The sequence below is a fragment of the Alosa alosa genome, chromosome 11, assembly GCF_017589495.1.
Source record: "Alosa alosa isolate M-15738 ecotype Scorff River chromosome 11, AALO_Geno_1.1, whole genome shotgun sequence".
Classification (NCBI taxonomy): domain Eukaryota; kingdom Metazoa; phylum Chordata; class Actinopteri; order Clupeiformes; family Clupeidae; genus Alosa; species Alosa alosa.
The window spans coordinates 17,500,934-17,518,516 of record NC_063199.1 but is presented as its reverse complement, the minus strand read 5'-3'; the positions used below and the strand labels follow the sequence as shown (position 1 = coordinate 17,518,516).

Genomic DNA, 17,583 nt, shown 5'->3' with positions numbered 1-17,583 from the left:
ATCACTACAATGTTTTTATAATCGTGGTCTCCCCTTGAACTGCACGTGATGTCCTTCCCAACTATTGGCGGTGAAGAAATAACGGAAAATTACTGCGGCCACGAGCTAGAGAACGAGTGCAAAGTGATTCACTTGTGATTTGTTTGTTCTGCCCACAGCACATAGGCTACCGAGCGCAGACACGGCCAGCAGACGTTCCTTTCCCAACAACAATGTAGCCTCTGAATCGGAAGTAGGCTCGTGTGCAGAGGCGAGCCACTGCCTTTGCCACAAATTCCAGGAATTAGGCTAATGACAAAAGGGGTGACAATGAATGTCCAAGTATTGTTGGAATAGGACTAGTCGCCTACGTGTGATTGGAAAAGGGTTTTCTATGTTCCCTAAAACACCATTTAAAACGTTCAGTGCCCACGTGATCAATGAGTTCAATATGAGTCATTAGCCTATAGCCTAGGCTACAATATAGCCTAGCCTACTGTACATGGTAACATATAATAATAGTGAAAAATATTAGGCTACAGCAGGCAATTTGGCTATGTAGCCTATGTTGGTCTAAAATGTGGCTATATTTAATTTAAATCAGTGGGTCTAAAGTTATAGTCCTATTTAAGTTGTCTCTATTAATTGTAGTATTATTTTCCTCAATGCATTTGTTATAGCAGCAATGTCAACACAGTTCAAAACAACAACAAATACTACAGCCTGGTGTCAATACAGTTACGCAATGGACTAAATAGGGGGCAATTGATATTCAGTCGTTACAGCAAGCGATGCACATTATATAACATGACAAGCCGAAGACGAAGCGAACTAACTTAAGGCGGGGTGCAGCTGATGATAGTTTAATGATTTTCACACAGTATGATGATGGTGCGTGATTGCCAATCTGCCTAAACCGTGTGCAGCTGAAAACAATTTTGCACTCGGCCTCTTGGTGTCCCCAGCTATAAAACAAGGCGTGCGTGTGTCTAGTCACTACATTCACCAGCGACTCACAGACGAGAAGTCATAACCTGCTCGCTACTCTTGAAGCCTTTTGGAAGAAGGAAAACGTCGATAAAATGGATCCCTGCGAATGCTCCAAGAGTAAGTAGCATACCTTATTTTATCACGCATTCCCTTTAGAGTTTTGTCAAATGGCTCTTGTCCTTGTTGTCAGTGTCAATCATCTTTATGACGCTGTTTTGTATAACGACTGTTTTCTCTTTGCAGCTGGGACTTGCAACTGCGGTGCCACCTGCAAGTGCACTAACTGTCAGTGTACCTCTTGCAAGAAGAGTGAGTATTCCCTTTTCGTAATTTATCTGCAACCCCTCTTGAGTGATGCTCTAAAACCAATGTCTTATGTATGGCCTTGTCCAAGTCGGTCTGAATGGAGTTCATTGTATCCGTGTATGAGGGTAGCTGACTAATTGTATAGTGTTCTTTTTTTTTTTTTCACTGTCCACGTTCTGTTAGTTTTGCTGACTTTTCTGTCTGACCTTCTCCACAGGCTGCTGCACCTGCTGTCCATCCGGCTGCAGCAAGTGCGCATCTGGATGCGTGTGCAAGGACAACGCATGTGATTCCAGTTGCTGCCAATGAGCTATAGCAGATTCCTGAACGCTTTTTTTCCAACATGATTGTCTTGCTTGTGGTTTCTCAATGCTAAGTCGCCTTGCATTTAGAAGGTGTTTTGTCATTGAACATGTCTTTTTTCATTTATGTTGAATAAATGTCTATCTAATATCAATTTTTTGTGTCCCCCTTATATTGTGTATACCTTGTGGTATTGTGGGTGATGTTAGACTGTACATTTGAGCCTAATCTGGCAAAAGTTCTTAATTTTTAGCTGTCTTTATGATGCTAACAACCAGTGTGAAAGCTTGTTAGGTAGGCCAAAACATGGGCTGAATATCAATGTCCAATCTAAGATGTCTTAAGTGCGACTGGGTGTTCAAAATGCTATTCAAACAGGTCTGGGATGGCACCTATGACTGCTAAATTGACAACCCAAAATGTGATTCAAACACATTTCTTGTGTTGTGGCAGTTTAGTCTGAATAAATGTAACTTGGAGAAGGGGTGTGAGCGAGTCCTCATGCACTTTATTACAGTGAGGCAGCCCTAAGCATTCATGAATTTAGCAGGAACGTGCATCTGAGGGTGAATATTGAGAGTCTGCTGTGGTGGGTTCCAATTTGGTGTGTAATGGCCTAATTACTGTGGGTCAGATCTTAAAGTGATCTAAACTTTACACAGAAGTAAGTAAATTTTGTGTTTGGTAGATTATTTCTCTGCAGTAACAATACTTAATGGCAATAAATCTTATACCGTTTGAAAGCCTGTTTAGTACCCTTTCAAATGGTGCCCCATTTGTAAGGAACATGCACATGGGATAAGCAGCAGCGCTTCAAATGGTGGGGCACCATTTGAAAGGGAACTAAACCGGCTTTCCAATGGTATGAGATGTATTGCCAAAAATAATTGTTACCACAGAGAAATAATCTACCAAAGACAAATGTCCTTACTTTTTGTGGTAAGTTTATTTACTGAGCACAAGGTGTGGAATTTGTTCACTGATGCCTTATGATCTCCCAGACATCGCAGTGAAAAGGTGGTTATGGTGGGGAAACCCTCCAGTATATCTTATGGATTGAAGATGACCCTGACAACTATCAAATATCAACAGTGAAAATAATTATACTTTGAGTTGCATTTTATTGAAATATATCATACATAATATATACATATATTATAGCTATTATAAATTGGATCACAGTGATGTTGAACTTGATTTACCATTCCTTTAGAGTTCCATCATTAGGTCATTGTAGGCTACTGTGAGTGCGGTAAACCCTTTAGGTAGGTGGTCATTTGGAAGGAGCAATTGGAATTTCCAAGTATTTGCAGTAAAGGTGGCTGAAAAAGCCAACAGCCAATGAGAAACAAAGCAAACATAATTTCTCTACATTTAAACTTTGTAATCATTGGGTAGGGTACGCTTCTCTTATGAAGCATTATGACAAGTATTGCCTACAATGCTCCTGGAACTTGTCCTTAACATTCCTTTATCACAATGCTACTGGATCTCATAGACAGAAGCGCACACACACACACACACACACACATATAGGCTGTCATTTCTATTGCATACAGATAATCAGGTATTTCGAATTGGCTGTTACACAGAGTGTGTGATCAGAAACGTGGGCCTATAGGCTACTGTACAGTAACTGTATCGTACCATTTTAAATAATGTTGCGTAGAAAACGCGGGCGGAGTTTAGGGGGGAAGTTGAACTGGTTGAACCAATGAGTGTATACGCTCCAGAGAACCGGGAGCGTGTCTATTTTGCTTGTAAGCTAATACCGGGAACAGCAGGATAAGTGAAATTAAGCAGACATTTAGGGAGTGCACAGCGAAATTGGAAACGAAAAGTTAATTCTTGACGTAAGTCAATATCTGCATACACATACCCCAGTAATAATTATCTATAGTTTGGTAACGTTATTGATTATCTGCCTTTATACCTCATGGCCGGTTGCAAGTGTTAGCCAGCCAACTGCCCTTAGTAATACATGGGCGCATGTTGCCTTACAAGTTAGCCAGAGTACTTAGCTAGTCAGTTGTAGTCCTTATTTATTTCACTGGTTAGGACTTGATGCTGTAACTTAAGCTGTAGCTGTTACCTGTTTTACAAAGTTAGTGTAACTTAAACCTGATATGTCTTGCTTTAATAGTAGCTTTGCGAGCGTATGATAAGGTTAGCTAACTTAGCCTTGAGTTAGCTAGCATTTGCCATAGCCTACCTGACAGCTTGTTTACCCGTTAGCTTTTCAAATTCAGTTTATCTTGCTGAATGTTGATGTTGTGATGCCACTGTTCTGAATAGATGTTGATACACAAACAACGCTTTCAGTCACTAACATAATACCATACCAATACTGTTTGGGGGGGCTCTGACAGTCCTCGCCATGGACGCGGAGGGCTTTGAGGAGCTTCTGCAACAGGCAGAACAACTTGCGGCAGAGACAGAGGCTGTATCCGAGTTGCCTCATGTCGAGAGAAATCTCCAGGAGATCCAGCAGGCTGGAGAGAGACTGCGAGCCCGCACACTCACACGAACTTCTCAGGACACCGCCGATGTCAAAGCGTGAGTCCGGGGGTGTATTAGGGGTCTATGGTGGATACATCTGCTCATCTGCTGGGTCACCATAATAACTTCATAACTTCAATGGAGAAGTACAACACAATAACTGTCAACCATTTTTCATTCTTATTGGCGTATATTCTTTCAGATATGACAGATATAAGTTGTCCCAAGAATCAGGTGTGAACTAGGCTTCAGTGAAAGCTTTATGCGTAAGAAATGAATGCAAAATTGTATTGTTTTAGTCACTTTATGTCCAGCACAGTTGATTGTCATATTATACAGTACCCTCCAGAATTATTGGCACCTCTGCTAAAGTTGACTAAAAAACGGTATAAAAAATAATCTGTTGGTGATTTATTGTAATCTCACAATGAAAAAATTAGGAAAAATCCAACCTTGAAGGGAAGCAAATTTATTTTGAGGAAAGGAAAATCTCATTAAGAAACAAACAATTTTAACAAAACCTGCACTGAGATGCACTGACATTGACTTTGAAACAGGCACTTTACTTTCGATATTTAAGATATCGCAATATTTCAGAGGAGTGATTAACTTTAAACAATCTTGACCGGAGGAACTCAACATTGGGCACCTCTGATATAAAGAAATCTAAAGACATTAAATAGCTAGTTATAGTTACCATATGGTAGCAACGGTGTCAGAAGACATAGATAATTACGAAAACTAAAAAAATACTTTTTTATTCTTTGAGCCAGCTCCTATCTATATTATCACAATGGTGATGCACCTTTTAATTGCACCTCCAACAGCATGGCGTACCTGTTACTGCCCACTGAAGCGCAGATGTTTGTGTCAAAGAATGGGGTGATTTCACCTAGGGCTGGGCGATATATCGATATATTTTAAAATGCGATATGGAATTAGACCATATCGCGTATATCGATATAGTTCAAATTTGCGCCATGATCCTTGCTCCACGCAAGCTGCTGACCGGAGCTCTCTGCACTGCTGCGAAACTGCACGCTACTTTTCTCATATAAATGTATTTATTTCAGAAAAAGATTGGCCTATTTTATTTTATAGGCTTTTTTTATTTAAGATATTTTTTTTATTTAAATGTGCACCTTACGGAGCTTTGATTTAAAAAAAAGGCACTCCAGTTTATGTGTACATTTTATTGTTATTTGAGTAGTGAGTTTTCAATAAAACTACTCATATTTGACTGAACATTTAATTTTACAGCTCTAACTTTGCGGAAAAAATATCGGGATATAGATCGTATATCGATATTCAACCTAAATATATCGGGATATGACTTTTGGTCCATATCGCCCAGCCCTAATTTCACCACATCAGTGTGCTCTGCCCACTGTAAGACCCTGCTCCAGGATAACTGCATGGACACAGTACAGATCTGTACATTAAGCAGCCTTTTTACATTTACAAAATGTACATTTTTTGACAAATGCCCCTGTGTAGTTAGGACCCAATGAATTCCCAAAAAGAATTTGGTGCCATTGCACCACAGCATGTCCATGAGAAGTTGTCCCTCTTCCTGACTATACCTATTTGCGTCCCTGAATGTTTAGTGTTCCCACATTCAATTTATTGCTATATAGCCTTGCTCTGTCAGTGTCTGTCAGTTGTAAACTGTTCCTATGATGAAGTAGGAGGATTACTTGCTTTGGGGGCAAAACTGACATGCTCGGTAGAACCTCGGACCTTTTTGGATGAGATTTTCAAATGCCGCCCCTTGAGTTGGGCCATTACGTTATTCGTGGCCAGACCCTTATACAGATTGGGTCTGGTCCTCTAGGCTACTTTTAAGCTGTTTAGATGGAAAACTAATGTCGCAAAAATTATTCATTGTTGTAACTAACCACTTATTTTCACATCCTTTTTGTCTGTGTGTAACTAGATCAGTGCTTAACATTTCACCCTTGTATTTTCTTTCCTCAGGTCTATCCTGTTGGGCTCCCGGGGCCTGGACATCTTCCACATCTCCCAGCGACTGGAGAGTCTCAGCGCAGCCACCACCTTTGAGCCCCTCGAGCCTGTGAAGGACACTGACATACAGGTGAGGCAGTGCCGCTTCGGCTCCACATCTGTAACCTTACCGCGCGGCTCAGCCCTGCACTAGCCCAGACTCGAACCTGCAAACTGCAGCACCTCGGATCGGGAGTTGCGTGCTAGCAATTGAGCTAACCACCCAGGCTGCCAGCTTTGTCACTAATACGACTCTTAAGGCGTTGAGAGGGTGGTTTACACAACATATATGCTACACAGCTACATACCACCTGGCTACAGTTACAAATCCACAGCCCTTCATATGTGCCAACACATCCTCAGTGAAGTACAGAGAAAGGCTGTGGACATGGTGGCCATGTCCATGCATGCATTCACTTTCACACTATAATCCTTGCAAAAATTGAGTTGGGAACCATAGATAAACCCCAGATACAACATGTAACGTGACTCTCACCCTTATGTCATAATTCGGACCAAAATCACCAAAAATCAGACCTTTTTTTTTTTTTTCAATTATGTAAACACATACACACTGACAGATGGATGGTCAAACATACAGACCCAATTGCAGTACCCTCTGCCCCTTACTTGGAGTGTAAGAAATACTAAAATAGACAGCACTCATAATTAACTTCCTGCTCTTCAGAGATATCATATCACATTTATCACTGTGGATATCAGTGTTCAGTGTTCTGGTCAACCTGTGAATGTATCCTATTCCTTGAGGTATCCTTAACGACCATGGGGAATCAAATATGTTTCATATATGAACCTGTTGTCATGGCTCCAGTGGGATGATTTACTGTTCCTTCTATGTTTAACACGGAACATTGATTTGAATATGATTGTCATTCTACTGTTTTCTTCTTCTGTGGTATAAACCCATATTGCAAATGTGCACGCACTGGTAAATTGCCACCCAGAGCTGAACTGTAACCCACAGCTGTAGAACCTGCTAGAAAGGAAAGGTTTTATCCCATTAAATTCAGTTTATGAATATGTCTCGGCACTTTGCAGGGCACTTTGCAGAACCCAGCTTGGACTCAAAGGTTTTGTGTACAAAAATATGCTGTTTACTACAGAAACATGCAGTATGTCTGCCCAGCATTTGTTAGAGACAATTTACGGTACCTATGAATCTATTGTTCTTATATTATTTGTGTAACAAGGGGAGTTTTGCAATTGCTGTTCAGCAGCATCCCTTGCTCAAATGTACCTCTCTCCATGGAATTGAGTTCAATTGCCTTGCATCTGGCTGTGTTCTCTGGCGTTTAGTAGAAAAAGATTTTCCTGAGAAGGAATTTGTGAAATGTGAATTATTAATGTTGATTCAGAAATATCAGCATCACTACCTAATTTCATATACTTGCAATAACATGTTTGTACTCAAGATGGCAGTACAAGCACTACCAGAGCCAATCAGTTGATGCATGTGCATGACTATAGCCTGGGGACGAGCTGTCAGATAATCATACACTGTTCAAAGGGTGATGTCCTTAAATTTAGACGTTGGAGTGTGGAAATCACATCATAATCGGTAAAGGTTAATGCCAAGGATTATGAGAAGAGGAGAACGTACAGTGGAAGGCTCATATCTCTCCTTTGCGGAGGGAGGGAGGCAGGGAATGAAGGAATGGTCTGAAGAGATGCTCTGAATTTATCATTTTCTTTGCTATGATATTACGTTATGGCTGAAGCCTCAGTGTAATTACTGTCCTTAAAGATAAAGCCGATTGACCTCTCAATCCAATTATTCATGTTTCCATCAAACTGCTTTTGGCCTTCATTTTTGGCTGAGGACATTTTGTGCCAAGTGAAATTAAGGCTATGCCCTAGATTTCTGTCTTAAACAACTGTGTCATTCATTTTTCAGTCGCTTTTGTATGTATGAAGAGATTTATATCGGTAATAGCCTATGTTTAAGTGGAACTTGGCAAGGCTTTTGAAAAATACCTCTTCAGTCTCCTCTGTGTACTAGCCAGGTCCTTAGCACGTCCCAGTCTATTACGTGCTTCTCAACTAGGCCTTTTGAAATCGACTGTCCCGTGATGGTGCAGTCATTACACTTTCTCTCACTGAGGGGCGGAGGATCACAGGCGAACAGCTCTCAGGGTTCATGTGAGGTCCATTCTCCTCTCACTCAGTAAGCATTTCACAGCTGTGTTACATCACATTATAAAGATGGATGGGTCGAATTCCCAATTGTCGTACATATAAGTCCATTTTAGGGATGAAAACATATCTATTATATCAGCAAGTTGGCATGTAAGTCTTGTATAAGTGAAAAAGACGTGCTGGCAGACGGTTTTGGTAACATAGCAACAATAAACACTTGACCGAGCGCTCTGAAAATGAGGTTGAGGGCACTGTCACCGCAAAAAACGCGATTGGTGGACACCAGCCCAAATGGGTGCATGGTGTTGACGTCGCATTACCACCGTAGCTTCCATTATTCCTGCTACCGGAGCTCTGTGTCATGGCTTATCCCTTACTCATGGGACACTCACACTCATGCTTCCCAGGCCATCAGGTTTGTGATGTTGTCATCCCTTACTCATGGCACACTCATGCATCCCAGGCCATCAGGTTTGTGATGTTGTCATTGCAGGGACGCACAGGCGTCATCTGATGGTTAGCGCCCACTCAAACCCCCTCCCCCATCCTGCATCTCATATTCAGGGTGGATATTGTGGATATGAATATGCTAATATAGCCCTTGACAGCATACTGTACTCTCTTGCTCTCGTTCTTTCTCTTTCTTTCTTCCTCTCTATCTCTTTTCCTCTGTGTGTGTGTGTGTGTGTGTGTGTGTACATACGCACATATGTTTGTAAGGGCATTGAGTTCAGCACAGGAGCCCTGCCTGCTCAGAGATGTAAAGGTGGTGGAGGAATGCTGGGCAGGGAGAGTGGAGAGGGAGGGTGGATGGTATCTCTCTCTCTCTCTCTTTCTCTCTCTCTATCTCTCTCTTCTTCTCTCTCTCTCTCTCTCTCTCCCTCTCTCTCTCTCTCTCTCTGTCTCTGATTGCCCTTGTGCCCGACCTTGGGAGGCCTAAAGAAGCCAGAGATAGAGCTGTGATTGAACTGTTTAAATGTACTCCAGACCTCCTCAGATCAGCGCTCAGTGATGCGGCTCTGTGGATTAGCGCACACTGCCTCTGTGTGCTGGTGTGGGCTTACATGTGTCTGCTGGTGTATCCCTTAAGTACGTAGCAAGGGTTGTTGTGCATCTGGGCTGGGCGGTTTGTCTGCTATTTCCCCCAAACTGTGCTCGATGCTGAGTGGCCTATAATGTGATTCCCACACTGGGTAGGCCATAGGTTTGTAATGGGTCAAGTAATTTTCTATAGGAAGATGCGCTCAGTGGCCCTTGATTAGGTACACCTTGTTAGTACCGGGTTAGACCCTTTTTTGCCTTCAGAACTCTCTTAATTATTGATGCCATATAGTCAACAAGGTGCTGGAAACAGTCCTCAGAGATTTTGGTCCATATTGACATGATGGCATCACACAGTTGCTGCATATTTGTCAGCTACACATCCATGATGCGAATCTCCCATTCCACTACAGCCTTGGATTGAGCTCTAGTGACTGTGGAAGCCATTTGAATACAGTGAACTCATAGTTTATGTTTAAGAAATCAGTTTGAGATGTTTCGAGGTTCTTGACATGGTGTGCATTATCCTACTGAAAGTAGCCATCAGAAGATGGGTTCACTGTGGTCATAAAGGAATTTACATGGTCATACTCAGGTAGACTGTGGCATTTAAACAATGCTTAGTTTGTACTAAGAGGCCCAAATTTTGCCAAAACAATACCACCAGCAGCCTGAGTAGTTGATGCAAGGTAGGATGGATCAATGCTTTCGTGTTGTTTACACCCAATTCTGACCCTACCATCCCAATGTCACAGCAAAAAAACGAGACTCATCAGACCAGGCAACATTTTTCCAATCTTCTACTGTCTAATTTTTGTGAGTCTGTGTGAATTGTAGTGACAGTGTCCTGTTCTTAGCTGACAGGAGTGGCCTTCTGCTGCTGTCGCCCATCTGCTCCAAGGTTCTTTGTGTTGTGCATTCAGAGATACTCTTCTGCATTCTTTGGTGGTAACAAGTGGTCATTTGAGTTATTGTTGCCTTTCTATCAGCTTAAACCAGTCTGGCCATTCTCCTCTGACCTCTGGCACCAACAAGGCATTTCCACCCACAGAACTGCCGCTCATTGGATATTTTCTCTTTTTCGGACCATTCTCTGTAAATCCTTGAGACCCTAGTTGTGTGTGAAAATCCCAGTAGATCAGCAGTTTGAGAAATACTCAGACCAGCCCATCTAGCACCAACAACCATGCCATGTTCAAAGTTACTTAAATCGTCTTTCTTCCCTGTTCTGACTCTCAGTTTGAACTTCAGCAGATTATCTTGACACTGACTGTGTTTACATGCACTTCAGTATCCTGGTTATGATTGGGATTTTGAAGTATCCCTGTTTTGTATTTGTGCATGTAAACAACATATCCTTATTTTCAGAACCCCGGATAAGCCCTTATCCCGGTTTTGAGTAACCCGGTAATCTCACACTACAGGATTTTAAAATCTTTTATGTTTTTAAAAATCGGATGGTATCACACACATAAAGACAATCTCAGCCGACAATCTTCTCTTTGATCGGAAACACGCACACACTAAGATTTGAAAACAATGGGGCATCACACACTACAGGATGTTAATAAAGATTACCATGCCAGAGGGTGAACGTGATGGCTCTGTTCAAAACGGTAGCTCACTTCAAATTACATTATGTAGGAGGCATCCTACTCACCTACAACAACCCTTTCAATAGCCTCCTTTGTTTGTTTTCCTCGGAAGTCTTCCATCCAGAGGGCCATTTCATAAAAGGCCATTAACTAAGCCTGACTGTGAGCCTGGTCAGGACCAGACTAGCTGCATACAATAAATGGTAATTTATGTGCTAGATTCAGCCGGGTTAACCAAAAATCTCATCTTAATCCGCTTTCTAGGATTTACACATAGAACACATAGCTTATAGACTACATTTTATATTTTTTGCCCAAGTGTTTTGTTTAGTTCACTTAACCTATTTAGTGAAATATGCTTTATGCTTTATGGTGTCCCTAACAGTCATGTTCCTCATCTTGTCATAGGCTATGCAACAACCTAACAAGACTGTTGCAGTCAAGTAATTTTGGCAGTTATTTTGAATTAAGGACAGGATCTGGACTCTCCTAATTTAGGATTGCTAAATTAGGAAATTTCTAAGTTAGGATTGTTCTTTAATAGGCAAAATCCTATCTTAAGTTAATTTTTTGATTTTTTTTCTAAATGATAATTAGAAAACATGCTTCTTCTGTAATACTAAAAATCCTAAATGCCATCCTAAACTGAGATAAGATAGGAGTTAGGACGTTTCTGTAATGAGGCCCCAGGTCTGGCCACTGTGAGGTGAGGAGGCCGTGGCAGCAACCAGAACACAGGACACACCCCCCATCTGGCTTTCTGCCTGTGAAACACTGCCTGCTGTATCTGTGACTACCCAGCCAAGGACAACAGGCGCACTGTCAGAGGGTGAGGGGTAGAATTAGTGATGGTATCATAATTGTCAGGTTTCTCATCGCGTTTGATTTGGTCATTATTCTTGGGAATGTGCTTTAATATAGCTTTTGGAAAGTGACAAGGATAAGAAATTCAACTGATTGCTCTGAGGAATGCACAGCTATTAAGAGTTTTACCTGAATACGGAGTGAAAACATTTTGTTTTTTATCAGACAATGATGGCAGACGGTAGATATGTTTTTTAATAGTCAATGCAGCTTTTGGAAGGTGACTACGATAAAATTCAATTGATTATCTGAACACAAAGTGAAAACAGGTTTTTTCAGGGATTTGAAAAGATTTGAAAATGCACCTAAATAGAAATGGGTTTTTGAAAGCGCTTGAAAATATTTGTTAGAAAGGGCAAGAGATCACATTGTGTACCACCACTGTGACTAGGGGTATCATGATTCTCCAAATCCTCGATTCGATCTAATTTTCAATTTTAAAGCCACGATTAAAGACACAATTTTTAAAAAATATTACTATTTATGCATTCCTTATATGTTATTTTTTTGCCTTTTTTTTTTGCCTTTCTGTTTCGGGGGGCTTTTATTTTGAAACCGTTCCAACCGTGAGGTGGTATTGAAACGGAACAAACACAGAATGATAATTTGATTGTTTCAGCACATTCCGAAGTGACCCAAGGTTAGTGTTCATGGAATATGTACTTATCAATGTGCATTTTAAGCCTTTTAAAGTGATTTTGGACTGTAACTAGATCATCTTGAATTTGATGCTTAAGAAGGAGTGGGGACCCTGAATAATAATGGTATACACAGTCAATAGCCACGTTTACGTGGACTTTTTTTTTTTTTTTTGTCTTTCATTGAGCCATTATTCTGGTTCCAATCAGATTAAAAGTGTCCATGTAAACCCACCCAATGATTCATAGTAGATATGTATTATAATAGTGAGGACAACAGATTCTGACTCCTGCCCTTCTGGGCTATGCCCTGAAATGCCCGAAATGCCCTCTGATGCCCCAGCTCTCTTGTCTCTCCCTCTGTGCATTAGACTTCTATAGGCATTATCATCTCATAGATCAGAATTGTTGTGACAAGGCAGCATTAGACATCAGATTATGCTGAGGCAATGGAGCAGGAAGATCACTCTTCAGTTTCCCATTGCATCCTATGCAGTTTGACTAGCAAGACAAACAGAGGTTCTGCCCCTTTTCTATTGTCGTGGTGATGGGCGTTTCAGTTTCACAAGCTGAACTTTTAAAGCATTGTGGCAGCTATATGGTAGGGGCTAGGAGGGCTTTATAGTAAACTTCACATATATTCAGTGGGGAAGGAAGAAGGCCATAATAAAGACTTACTACATCATATGAATACAGTGAGGACCTTAAGCAAACCTTTACAATTGCCCAGCAAAGATGTCAGTGTAGCTTTTATACACAATGTTGGAGTACATCGTTTGAAGTTGAAAAAGCAGATAAGAGTAACCTTAGAAAATAAGGCAAATAGACACTAGAGTAGCCCTTGTATGTTACATTACATTGCATTGCACACTCTTTTGTTAATCAAATGGCATTGGTGATATGAATCACAAGGCTTCCTAGTACATACACACACACAAACACACAATTTACGTTGTTTGTCAGGCTACCATGTTGTTGAGCCAGTGAGAGACAGGCAAGTGGCATCCTCTGTTGACTCATCAGAATGCATTATTGATCACCCCACCCTTGTCCAGCCTCCTCCTCGCCACCCCCACCCCCACCCTGTTTCTCGTATTCTAATAGCCTGATGCTGCCTCTTCCTCTCCTCCCTCGTCCGCCTCTCTGCTAGCCGAAATCCCCCACCCCCCCCAGCCCAGCCCAGCCTGCCAGACCCTGCCTCTTCCCCTGTCTTACTGGAAGTGCACTTAGCATCTGGCAGACTCGGCCTCTTCCCTGGCTTACTCTGAGTGCTCACACTTAGCTCCCAGCTCCCCAGTGGTCAGATCCTATTCCCACACCCATATACGTAGAGCCGCAATGGACGACCATGAGGGCTCCTCAGAGCCTCAGTTTCCTTCGCTTATTCCCCTGGTCCCCTCCCACACAGTCTTGTGTCCACATGGTGTGTGCATCTGTGGATGCATGTCTTTAGGATGTTACAAGAGACGTATAGAGTTGGTGCGCTATAGATCACTGTTATGTAAGATCCGTGGGCTTGGAGTGGGTGTGGAGTGCCTGATTGGCACTGAATGGCGGAACGGTCTGTTCTTTGCTATGTTGCGGTTGGGGCTACCGACACCGCCACACTGCATGTTCTAAGACCTGCCTCAGGACAATGAGAATCACTGTCACTGACATTAAGGCACACAGTAGCCAGACACTCCTGTCACTCCCTTAAGGGAATGGAATACGATGACTTTGTGGGTGTGTGTTTATGTATGTGTGTGTGTCTTTGTTATGTGTTGAGAGTATGTGAGACAGAATTTGTTTGTGTGTGTCTTTGTGTATGTGCTAAGAGTGTGTGAGACAGAATGGGTTTGTGTGTGTCTTTGTGTATGTGTGAGAGAATGGGTTTGTGTGTGTGTGTGTGTGTGTGAGAGAGAGAAAGAGAGAGAGTGCACATACGTGAGTGGGCGAGGACTCTCACATATGCTCTGTTTGACCGTGGACCGTTTTACCATATGCAATTTCTGTATGTAGGATATGATTGCTTTGTGTGACCTCTGCGCCATGCGCCGCAAGGTCTGTCCGCGATTGGGCGATCACAAGCATAGTCTATTTTACTGCGGCTTCAGATGAAATGAACACGCCTCACGTCGCGGCCATTACAGGTTTACAAAGCGAGATGGAGAGAGAGGGAGAGACGGACAGACAGAGAGAGAAATGGAGAGAGAGAGATGGGTGGGGAGGGATAGGAGAGGAAAAGAACTGAGGAGGGGAAATGGATTGATGGAGACATGTGCATGGACTAGTAGACAGGAATAGTGAAGAGTGTCAGAGAATTGAAAGGATGAGAAAGAGAAATATGAACCATGCAGACAGGGTGAGAGTGAGGGAGAGGGGAGAGAAACCACTACAGGATGCATGGAGCTAGCCGAATGACTAAAATGGCGGCGAACAAGGCAATGCTTCCTGTCTCTCTCTTTTTTTCTCATACTCTGTCTCACGCTTTCTTCCCCTCTCGTTCTCACTGTCTCTCTGTCTTTCACTTTTTCCCGCTCTGTATCTCACCCATTCTCTCTCTCTCTTTCCTCTCTCTCTCTCAGTGTGTAAACTGTCCCTCTTTCTCCCTCAGTCTCTCCATCCTCCATCTTTCCTTGCTCCCAGCCCCAGTCCCCCACCCCCATCCTCCTTCCTCCTCCTCCTCCACCCTGGAGGCATCCCTCTGGTCTGGGCACTGGGATGAATGCAGCCAAGAGAGAGAGAGAGAGAGAGAGAGAGAGAGAGAGAAAAAGAAAGAAAGGAAGAGCGAAAGAAGGGGGGATGTGGGGGAAATAACTGCACACGGGTAACCCTGCCCCTCTCAGCTCAGTGTGTGTGTGTGTGTGTGTGTGTGTGTGTGTGTGTGTGTGTGTGCGCTGATGCTGTGTAGGCAGACAGCGTGCGCCTCTTATTAACTAAACATGATCCTTAAGAGGATTATTAGCCCACTTTCTGGACAGGATGTCGGAAGCCATCAAGGGGTGGGGGAGGGGAGTGGGGGGGGAGTGGGGGGGCGAGGGAAAAAATCCATTACCATAATTGCATTGCGCTAAGGGAGAGAGAGAGAGAGAGAGGGATGGAGGGAAGGAAGGATGCAGGAAGATGTATAAAAAGAGAGAAAACGAGTGGGACTGAAAGAGTAGAATTGCAGGGAGGGGTAGAGAGGGGAGGGGGATGGCTGATGGAGAGAGCGAGTGAGAGTGGCAGACAGCGGAGGTTGAATAATCGCCGCCTCCTCCCCCCCCCCCTTCTCTCCATCTCCCTCCCCGTCTCAGAGCTGAGTTGGTACGTTCCGGCTCCCACAATAAAAGCAGCTCCCAGTCAGCCTCCTTGTGGCACATATTCTGGGTTCAGACCACTCTACCGCCTCTGGGGTGGCAGCAGTAGCAGGCACAGGCATCGGGTCGGTAGCACTGCCAGGGCAGGGCCCACACCGGCTAGCACTGCGGGTCAGACAGTGCCCCAGCATGGTGCCAACCCAGCCCTGCGGACCCCCAGTGCCTGAGCCGAGGGTGGCACGGTGGGGTGCGGGCGGCAGCGGCAGACACGATGGCAGCAGTGGCGGTGGCAGCTCTGACTACCGGTCTACCTGCGTTCCCCCACCCCCACCGCCACCCCTTCTCACTCCTCTCCTCCCTGTGCCAGGTTGAGCCACAGCACCAGTGAGTATCGCTGTCACATACATGGATGCATGCCTGACTGTCTATCTATATGTGTGCCCCTCACACAGGCACACACACACACATAGACGTGCATGCTGATACGGATCATAGACGGCTTTTGTAAGGCATTGGAGCGCCTTCCGTTTGTGTGTGTGTGTGTGTGTGAAGGAGTGGGTTTGTGGAGGGGGGTGGGGGGCAGGGGCGTGAAGTAGATGGTCATGTATGACTGTTTCACACACACACACACACACACAGGAAGTGAAGGGGGTTAGGGTGGGGTCGTCTTCTTCTTCTTCCTCCTCCTTCCTCCTCCTCTTCCTCAGCTTCATTGTTTGAAGTGAAATGGACAGAGGAGGGAGAGAAAAAAAGACTAGAGTTGGAGAGTAAAAAGAGAGAAAGAGCGTGGGAGAGAGGAAGAATGAATGCAAGAGGCTGTGGTCTCGGCAGAGGTCAGCCTTGGCTTATTTTAACTGGAGCAGGGAGCATCTCAGGCGAAGGTAAATCCAGGGCGAGATGCCTGCAGGAACGCCGCCTGCCTGCATGACCGCCCAACTGGGGTGGGGTGGGGGCATTTGACTGGTGTCTTACATACGAATGCATTGTATGGCTACAAATCTATATGTTCATATGTATGTATACGAGCTGTTTTAAACTGAATTGTGTATCTGTGTATGTATGCATGTATATATGTAACCTGGAATGGGATTTCTTTTGTTGTTAAGTGCGACTGCAGTGCGTGACACCTATCTGTGAATTTCACAGGAGGTAATTTGATTGTAAAGTAGGTGTGATTTTAATCGATATTTGCGGTTAATAATAACAGCGTTAACAGAGGTTTCTCTTGCGTGGAATTGACTGCATGTGTGTAACCAGCACCTGCATGAAACATGTATGTTGAGCAGTATGTGGAACAGGCGTGTGCGGAGATGCATGCGTGCTCACTCACCCCCTCTGGGGTTCAGCACACAAGCTGTAGTTGAGGAGGGGAACCCCCTCAATGCCCTCTTTTAATAGAACTATAAATTCTGCCGTATAGATTTTACTATGGAGAATACGAGGATAAGAATGGTGGCTGAACATTCTAGAAAAAAAGGGGGTGCCATATGGGTTACTGTCATTTTCCTCTCACCTGTGTAGAGGTTTGAAGAATTCATTTCTGCTCATTCGCTTAGATTATGCAACGTCTATATTCAGGTTTCGTCCGTTCGTTGGATTTAATTGATAACATTTTCGTTGATTGGCAAACAATGGCGGTTTTGCGACCATCCCTTTTTCGTTGAGAACAGGGCGGAATGCGTCACTCGCCCCATTCGTGCCCTGGCTTGACTCGACAGAATTTCGAGGGGGGCCACGGTCTGGAGGAGATGCAGGTATCCAGGAGAGCACTTCTCCATCTCCTCCTTCTCCTCCAGATCCTCCATGGTGCCTTTCTCCTCAGGCACACATGAAGCACCTCTCTGCGGAGATCTGACCTGAGCTCCGGCGGTTAAAAATAGCTTCGTTGTACGCTCCCGGGGTGTAAACTGGGTTGAACCTGTTCCA

At 43.7% G+C, this 17,583-nt stretch overlaps 2 protein-coding genes across 4 annotated transcripts in view; both read left to right on the top strand.

Annotated features, from left to right (window-relative positions):
- Positions 1–934: 934 nt before the first annotated feature.
- mt2 (metallothionein 2) lies at positions 935–1,732 on the top strand. The gene is made up of 3 exons (XM_048257121.1): positions 935–1,086; positions 1,213–1,278; positions 1,493–1,732. Exons 1-3 carry the CDS (start codon positions 1,062–1,064, stop codon positions 1,582–1,584), a joined length of 183 nt encoding a protein of 60 aa, XP_048113078.1. The 5' UTR covers positions 935–1,061; the 3' UTR covers positions 1,585–1,732.
- A 1,363-nt stretch (positions 1,733–3,095) lies between these two features.
- nup93 (nucleoporin 93) overlaps positions 3,096–17,583 on the top strand; it is a 32,725-nt gene continuing 18,237 nt past the window's right edge. The window contains exons 1-3 of one of the 3 annotated variants that reach the window (XM_048257822.1): positions 3,096–3,431; positions 3,948–4,134; positions 6,055–6,172. In XM_048257822.1, coding sequence (XP_048113779.1) covers positions 3,956–4,134; positions 6,055–6,172 — 297 coding nt within the window. In that variant the 5' untranslated portion in view covers positions 3,096–3,431; positions 3,948–3,955. Of the gene's footprint in view, positions 3,432–3,947; positions 4,135–6,054; positions 6,173–15,736; positions 16,042–16,381; positions 16,539–17,583 lie in introns of those variants that run through there. The other 2 variants (XM_048257823.1, XM_048257824.1) reach the window with 2 other exon arrangements.